The sequence below is a fragment of the Lytechinus variegatus genome, chromosome 2, assembly GCF_018143015.1.
Source record: "Lytechinus variegatus isolate NC3 chromosome 2, Lvar_3.0, whole genome shotgun sequence".
NCBI lineage: Eukaryota > Metazoa > Echinodermata > Echinoidea > Temnopleuroida > Toxopneustidae > Lytechinus > Lytechinus variegatus.
The window spans coordinates 61670637-61679879 of record NC_054741.1 but is presented as its reverse complement, the minus strand read 5'-3'; the positions used below and the strand labels follow the sequence as shown (position 1 = coordinate 61679879).

The 9243-nt window shown below is 35.8% G+C and overlaps 1 protein-coding gene across 1 annotated transcript; it reads right to left on the bottom strand.

The window, feature by feature from the left end:
• Window positions 1–2952: 2952 nt before the first annotated feature.
• LOC121408551 (neuronal acetylcholine receptor subunit alpha-3-like) lies at window positions 2953–8035 on the bottom strand. The gene is made up of 5 exons (XM_041600053.1): window positions 7884–8035; window positions 6759–6803; window positions 6015–6124; window positions 3828–4818; window positions 2953–3284 (listed from the first exon to the last, which is right to left on the bottom strand). Exons 1-5 carry the CDS (start codon window positions 8031–8033, stop codon window positions 3069–3071), a joined length of 1512 nt encoding a protein of 503 aa, XP_041455987.1. The 5' UTR covers window positions 8034–8035; the 3' UTR covers window positions 2953–3068.
• Between the last annotated feature and the right edge of the window lie 1208 nt (window positions 8036–9243).

The window sequence follows — 9243 nt, the reverse complement described above, 5'->3', positions numbered from 1 at the left end:
AAAATACAGTTACTTGGATAAAAACATCATTAGACTCTAAAAACGAAAAAAAAAATAAAACCTAATTTCAAACGAAAATTTAAAAAGTAAATTGATTATTTTAAATTCAATAAAAATAAAGTAAATAATAAAGTAAATTTTGATTGATTTTTATATTGAATTGGTGAAAATATTCACATGTCTTTTTTAGAAATTGAATGAACTAGAGTGAATGTAAGTTTTCCCGATATTTTAAGTGACTTCAGTGATATCCTGAAAATAATATTCTCATTCTACATATTCTATGCGTAAATTTACTCTAAATTCACTCTTTCAACAGTGAACGGCATTCACTCAGATCTCTTAGAAAGGAAAATGTCAAATTAAGATAAATACCTTTAATTCTTACGCTAAATTAGTGTCAAAATTAAAAATGGCGATGATAAAACAAAATTATATTTTTGAGGTTTGTATCATGAAATACATCACAGTCCGAAGTAATTTGACACTCGTTAAAATGTAAAGAAAAATATCAATCTAAAATTATCGATCTAATGATCTAAATAATGAGATGAGATGTAAAGATCTTGATGAAAAGATATTTCTTTAAATAAAATGCAAAACATGAAAAATAAGAAAATCATTTATTTGTCAGGGTAAAATGAAAAAGAAAGACTTAAATCACAATAGTACCATGCGTATAGAAGCCAATGATGTATGATTATGATGTTTTGAATGTTTAAAGGTGTATATTTGCTGCTACTACATTCTTAGCTTTGAAAATAAATACATTTGTATTTAACATATCGGTGGTATAGGCTCATTCAATACATTTTAAATAATGTTTTTATCTATGAAATGTATATAGCTATTAGGCCTAAATTGGTCAAGCGTGTCTTTTTGACACCAACTTATAGCCACTCTTAACATAAATTCAGGAAACGTGGGAAATGGACAGGCCTACAGATGTATACACTGCGAGAGAGAATTTTATTTATTAGGCTAAACATTTAACTTTCTCAAATCTTGTTTATAAGCTCAAAGCTAATCATCTACCCAACCCAACTCAACAACCCAACAATTATCGCCTTCGTGTGCATTATTTACCTAATCTGACAATTATACCTGTTCTTAGGGGGGAGGAGTTGTTCGAATACAAAAAGACTTTAACAGAAAATCAGAAATAGTTCGATTAATTCATTTATGGACCATATCTAAAATGATTCTCCAACACTAATACTTCTATGACTGTAAAACAAAGTAATAACAGAGAGCAGCTATAAAAATGGTTACGATAGAAAGACTATAGTCATGATATTTCATAATCATATTCAAGACAAGATTATCGTTGCTGTCTTTTTTTGTAAATGTGTTATACCTTTAAGTGATGTTTCTCACGCCAACCCACACTCCCCCACACCTCCCACACACGCACACACACATACATACAGAAAACGTGATTAATTTTGGAAGATTCACACGAGGAAAATCCAACAGATCATTGCATAATGACAGGGGTTTTTTTAATGATACTTCCCCATAAAAAGTCCTGTCTTTGCCAAAATGAATATACGCCTCCTTTGATCCGTTTAGAACAGAAGTACTACTGTCCGGTATGTTCAGCTGAATTGTTCTTGCAAGGAAATATTGTAAGAGTGCGTCCTCTTTTCAATAGCTCTCTCCGATGACGATTACATCTTTAAGTCATTGTTCAACGGTCAATTTCGTCGTCTTTTGGTACTGATTATAAAAGAAATTCAAAATTATTCATAACTATTTAGTAAAGATAATAATGTTTCAGTGCATTGGTAGTCGTGGAACGGAGAGTCTGCATAAGTGCAGAAATATTCATGAAGTCACAAGAGTAATGTGAATCTTTGAAGACTATAGCTGACTGCTTCTTAATGAGTTGTACGTGGTCGAATCATGGATCGACTGCGGCAGTCGGGAGTACGATTCCGAGTCAAGTCTTTTAGTCAGTGTAAAGAACAAAATATGAAAGTAATAATCATAATTACCATAACAATGTATTGATGACGCGATTTATCATGAATTTGTTCACGATTCCAAAGAGAAGGTGTTGCAGTTGGGAAGTCATTCCACCAATGTTCAGAGATAAAGTCTTATATATGAATTTCAACAATGTCGGTGATAGGCTCCAGGTAAATCAGGGTGTTTTCGATTGGAGACGGAAGCTTTGCATGGTGACAGTAACTAGAAAAAACATTGAAAATCAAATCATGGCCGGCCGGAAGCAGAAAAGACGCATTAAAATTGTTGAAAAAACTTTCGAAGAAAGCGAGGGTGCGAAGAGCCCGAGCTTGTCATAGGGTGTTTTTGCTTTTCACTTTCAGTGATTTTCAGAAAAAAAGGTGAAAGTTTTTAAAATTTCTGGAGAGGGTGGGACAACTGTAACTGCTCCCCCCCCCTCCCGTTAAAGCGAGCACGACCGATTGCCATCGCGGCAAGTTACACTTTATCAGTGAACACACGGTGCGTTATTTTGGTTTTGCGTAGAGCAATGTTTCGTCTTGTCCCTAGAATGACTTAATAATGTCATGAAAAACCTAAAGATGGGGTGTTCCTTCGCACGCAGGACTTTCGCGTGGATTCGCAATGTCCTCTGAGCTACCGTCCGCAAAGTCTCCGTTCCATAACGAAAACCCTTTATTGGCAGATGAAAAAAACCCACTAGTATCTTTCTTTGTTGTGTCCGAGGAGACTAGGTCTTGACATCCAAACACCCTGGTGACGCGCGGTAGATCACATCACACTTCCCATATTAACAACAATCGAGTGAGGGTACACAGCAAAAACTGTGGTGTTAACCGGTGTACATAGAGGACCACACCAGTTATTTTACACCGGTGTTAAATTGGTGGTGTTAGTTTTACACCTATAGGTGTTATTAAAACACCTTTTGTTGTTACATTTCCACTCTTTGGTGTTATGTTTAATCTCTAGGGTGTAATTTCAACACCTCAGGGTGTGGTCCTCTATTAATACGAATTGGTGTCAGTTTTAACACCGCAGTTTTTACAGTGTATATATAGCGCCGCATGCAGGAGTAAGTCTCCAGATAAACACGATTAATAGACAGGAGTAGTTGGGTTGAAATCATAGAATGACTGGGTCTCCAGGACAATAGGCTTGGTGTAATTGGTGGTATTATGATGATCGGCACTCTCCCAGAGTATCGGTGCACGCAGGATGATACCAAGGGTTCCACTCAGACACATCAGGGCAAAGATGAAGAGAAACATCCGATCCATTACCAAAGCTATGAACCGCCAGTCTTCGCTTATCTGTAATAAAGACAAAGATGCCATCAGAAAGTTCGGTCAACGACATCAAACTTTCAATTAGGAAATAATAATTGTTTCAACGAGGTCTGCTTCATCTATTCATTGTATAGCAATCGGGGGAACCGATGAACTCATTCGATCATTTAATACTCACTCTAAACTGTATTGGTTGCAATGGATATGAATGATTGTTGAGTAAAAGAACGCCTTATGCTATGAAATTTATTTGTATTTTTCATTAACTTATATACATCTTTTTTCAATCATAGATCCGTATGAAGGGATAGAAAATCGAATGTCATAAGGTACCTCTAGTGCCTATAGGTACTCGTCAGTCACTCACTGTGTCACCCTCCCATATATATCTCTATGCACCCTCCCAACAATGAAACCAACTGGAAAATCACGAACTCTTTCTTTTTACGAAGCGTCCTCTTACAGTTAAATGTTGCTGTTACTAATTTCCTTGATTAAGAATCAAATTATTGTTAACAGAATTCTCTTATCTTTTTATCTGTGTTCCTATTCAGAAGAAATTATTACCTGATCTTCGTCATCCTCTCTTTTCATATGCATCGCGATGACCTCAAGAGAGTCCAGCATTTCCAGGCATTCCTTTGGCAATGACGCACCCGACGAGTTTATGTCTCTATTTCTACTCTCTATCTCTTCTAGTAATGACGGCGTAATTGTATCAATCACATACTGTGCTCCCGACTTTAAGAATCGTTTATCGGGAGACGCGCCGAAAATCCTCCCGCACAGACCGGCTGATGCAAATTTCTTCTTCATCTTTTTAGCTGAACTGTGCTTCTCGTGTTCGAAGGGCTTCGTAGGCCGCGGCATGCATAGAACCTTGGGCATGAGTATGAGAAAGAGATAATGCATCGACGACGACATCTCGTGCGTGCGAGCGTTCCTGAAATGAAAATTGATTATGACCACGGTGATCGTGATCGAGAGCGTTACCAACACCATGGTGAATAGCATGTAGCGACCGATCAAGGGCAGCGTTGTCGACGTCGGTGGGATGATGTCGGGGATGAGGAGGAGGAACACGATGAGGGCGAGGAGGATGGAAATGGAGAGGGTTATTTTCTCCTGGGCGTCTGAGGGGAGGAAGAAAACCAGGATTGTAAGGAAGGATATGAGAAGACAAGGCACTACAAGTGTGACCACGTAAAACAACGGTTTCCTATGCAGCTTGAAATAAAACGTTACATCCACGTATATATCCTCGCAACAAGGGTAAGAGATCTCGTTACGTAACGCCGGCGATTCAACGATCTCCCATTCACCATTCGGCCAGTAATCCTCCTGATCGACGACATTGTTCGACGATGTCATGTTAATCTTGAGTGTATCGTGGGTCCATGGACCAAACTTCATCTTACATGATTGCTCATCGAAAGGAAAATACTCGATGTCTATTGTACATGAGCTCTTGTATATGGCAGGGGGTAACCAGGTAACCCTCCCCGTGTATTTCACAATAGCGTTTACAAGAAACTGCACATCGAAATTTCCATTGGCACTGTATAAAAAAAGAGGTAGAAAGTTGACGATTACTATCAAACAATGTATGTTGAAATTACATTTGATATTATGTGTACGTACGGATTAATTAATATTGCAATTAATGAATTTGTACAACGCACAGAGGTCAACTTTGAATACAGGTATTCGAAAGATAAATGATGAATAAAAACAAAACTCAATATTTTGCTCTGATGTAATGCATATTTAGTATATACTTTCTACAGTATGAATAGCAATGGAAAATACTATGCAGGAAAATTATAATGTTGAAATATTAGGAGTAATAAAAATGTGAATGAATAAAGAATAACCAATTTTATGAATTTATGATACATATCATCTTTCACAAACATGCGGAATGAGCAATGAAGAGAGGGAATCAAAGAAAAAACGAGGAAGCAAAGGAAGGAAGGAAGGAAAGAAAGAAAGAAAGAAAGAAAGAAAGAAAGAAGGAAAGAAAGAAAAAGAAAGAAAGAAAGAAAGAAAGAGAAAGAAAGAAAGAAAGAAAGAAAGAAAGAAAAAAGAAAGAAAAAGAAAGAAAGAAAGAAAGAAAGAAAGAAAGAAAGAAAGAAAGAAAAAGAAAGAAAGAAAGAAAGAAAGAAAAAAAAAAAAGAAAGAAAGAAAGAAAGAAAAAGAAAGAAAGAAAGAAAGAAAGAAAAAAGAAAGAAAAAAGAAAGAAAGAAAAAAAAGAAAGAAAGAAAAAAGAAAAAGAAAGAAAAAGAAAGAAAGAAAAAAGAAAGAAAGAAAAAAGAAAAAGAAAGAAAGAAAGAAAGAAAGAAAAAGAAAGAAAAAGAAAGAAAAAGAAAAAAAGAAAGAAAGAAAGAAAGAAAGAAAAAAGAAAGAAAGAAAGAAAGAAAAAGAAAGAAAGAAAGAAAGAAAAAGAAAGAAATAGAAAGAAAGAAAAAAGAAAGAAAGAAAGAAAAAAGAAAGAAAGAAAGAAAGAAAAAGAAAGAAAGAAAGATAGAAAGAAAAAGAAATAAATAGAAAGAAAGAAAGAAACAAAGAAAGAAAAAAGAAAGAAAAAAGAAAGAAAGAAAGAAAGAAAAAGAAAGAAAGAAAAAGAAAGAAAGAAAAAAGAAAGAAAGAAAGATAGATAGAAAGAAAGAAGGATAACTAGAAAGAAATCAAGAAAAACAAAGAAGTGGTAAAAGAAATAAATGAAACACACATAAATGTATGGTACATATTTACTTGTTGTATAGTAAGATATCAGGTCTCCAGATATTTTCAGCTGGAATATGAAGCTCGGTAATACCCTCATAATCATCTGGATTCCACATTAAATGATGGTCCTGCCATGCCTGTATACCGTTAACAAATTCAATTTTTTTAAATTACGTGAGTTAAAATCATTTTTAAAAAAATACGAAGATTAAAAAACACGATACGAATATATCAAAATCATCTATTTCAGTGAAGCCTATAACAACTACATTTGTTGATATTTTGATTTTATTAAAATTGGTTTAAAATTCAAATCATAATTTTTGGATTTCCAATTAAATTCTGAGAAGTGATTTATACATATTTTAAAAATCAATGGAAGTGGTACAATGAATCTCCTTATTCCCGTATTCTTATTCCCGTCCCTATTTACAGTTGTTGAAATATCTCCCTTAAAACCTTTGTAGTCATCAGCATATTCCCGTTTCACAAAAGGAGGGTATGAATGACCAGTGAGTAGTAAAATTCTCGGTACTGGTAAATATCATTTTAATTGAAACTTGTCATTTTACCAAGCAATGTCGACCAAAGACATTCCATTCCAAATTTCTCCAAAAAATATGGTCTCATGTGACTAATATCACCAAGTCTGCGAAAAAAAAACGACTATATGATTTTCTTTTTTCGGGTGGGGGGCACAAGCAGCTAGATCAGTGTCAGCATTGAAATTGTTCCTTATATGGAATTTTGTGTGAAAATAAATATACTTACATGCTTGACCCAGACGCTTGTTGTCATAACTTGAGCCTTTTCGTCCTGGAGATTGATTGAAAGGGAGAAAACAAAATGTGAGCAAAATCGGGGGCAGAAATTGAGAGTGGTAGAGGGGGTGGAGGGGGAGATAAAAGGGGGTAGGAAATGGGGACATTATGAAATATGAAAATGGGTTGGAAGAAGAGAATGGGGTTGATGTTGTAGGAAAGGATCGTTTTAAAAGGGACAAGCAGATGATTTAAATCAATAAGGAGTACAGAACAAATTGGATTTAGATTGAATGACAAGATGGCAAGTGAAAAAGTGAGTGTTGATGAAAAATAGAAAGAATAGTAAATCGGAATTAGATTGAAAATTAAGATTTATGAAAAAGAAGGGATGAAATAACGAAAATTAGGGAAATTAATGGGCGTTTGAAATGTTTATAATTGTTGTGATATAGTATCAGATGGCACATAAAAGCTTTTATCTTTCCCTAACATGCCTATATTCGGCTTTGAAAGATAGCGACATTCAAGCTCGCCTCGGAAGTAATAATCATTTTGTCAAACACCTCCATAAACGGTGATTATTTGCCTATTATTGTCATCTTGTTTTTATTCATCGTATTTATGTGACAAATACAGCAAGAGAATTACGAATTTAAAAAAAAAGATCGGTTGGTGCTAGTAACTTCAACAAAATCTTAATAGCAACCAAAGAACATACGTCTATTATCACAGAGCATTTATTCATGACAACTTTATTTGCCAATTCATTAAGAAATCTTGATATAATTATACACGATTCGGAAGATCGGAAGTGTTTCGGATTTTTGCTACTTTCATTAATTTTGCAAGATTCCACTTATCGTTTTTTTCCACCATGGATAATATCTAATGATGATGATGTTGGTGATGGTGAAGATGGCGACGATGAAGATGATGATGGTGGTGATGATGATGATAATTGTGATGATGATAATGATGGATGATGATGATGATGATGATGATAATGTTGATGATGATGATGAGCATGATGATGATGAGGATGATGATGATGATGATGACAGGAAGAAGTGCATTATTCATCATCTCCCCTTTCATTTATAAATTCATGACAAAAAAATTAAGGTATACTTACTATGTTTATGAGTTGTGAAATAGAAAGACCAAACTCGACCATGACAGGGTCCGATTCATTCTTGACTGGCCTGATGAAGATACTGTAGTTTTCTGTCAAGTTTGCGTAGAGCAATTCAGCCGCTCTGGATGCTGCACTTCCTGTAACCATGGAAACGAGATGAGAAAAGAAAGATTAGTTTGGGTGTTATATCAATTCAGCATAGAACTTTTATTAATAGCATTATCATTTTTTTTCATTATACACAGTATTATTCAAATGATGATATTAATGGTTGCTTTATTACCATCATCATCATCACCACCAACATCACCATCAATAGCATCGTCATCACCATTACCTGCATCAGCATTGTAAATGTATGGAATTTAATTTGTATTCTATTTTCTGTTGGAAATAAAATGGAATTTTATGTGAATTTGAGCTTGAACACCATCACCATCATGACCACTACATATACCATGATCATCATTACCATCCCCACCATCATGCATCATCATCATCACCACCATCAGAATCACCACCACCACCACCATCATCATCATCATCACCACCACCACCATCATCATCATCACCACCATCACAATCACCATCATCACCACCACCATCACCATCATCATCATCACCACCATCACAATCAACATCAACAACAGCATCATCATTCCCATCATCACCACGATCACCATGATAACCATAATCAATCCAATCATCGCTTTCGCCACCACCGCCATCACAATGAAAATCTAATGCTTTGTTCTACTTTTTTTTTTGGGGGGGGGAGGGGGCGGGGTTGTTTTTATAACGGGGTCCACCCGCCAGTCATAAGGACCACTGGTCATAATACCCGCTAGTTATAAGGACCGCTAGTCATAATAGTCATAAGGGTCGCTATTCATAAGGGGCTTTGTTCATAGAGGTCGCAAGTCATAATCAACGATGGGGTTCGCCATTCATAATCAAACAAGAGGGTTGCTAGTCATAATAAAGGAAGAGGGTCGCCAGTCATAAGGAGGAAAAGGGTTCGTTGATCATAAGGGTCGCCATTCATAATAGTGGATGAGGGTCGCCAGTCATAATAGTAGAAGGGGTTCGCCAGTCATAATAATGGATGAGGGTCGCCAGTCATAATATTAGAAGGGGTTCGCCAGTCATAATGGCAGATGAGGGTCGCTAGTTATAATAGTAGATGGGGTTCGCCAGTCATAATAATAGATGAGGGTCGCCAGTCATAATATTAGAAGGGGTTCGCCAGTCATAATGGCAGATGAGGGTCGCTAGTCATAACAGTAGATGGGGTTCGCCAGTCATAATAATAGATGAGGGTCGCCAGTCATAATATTAGAAGGGGTTCGCCAGTCAT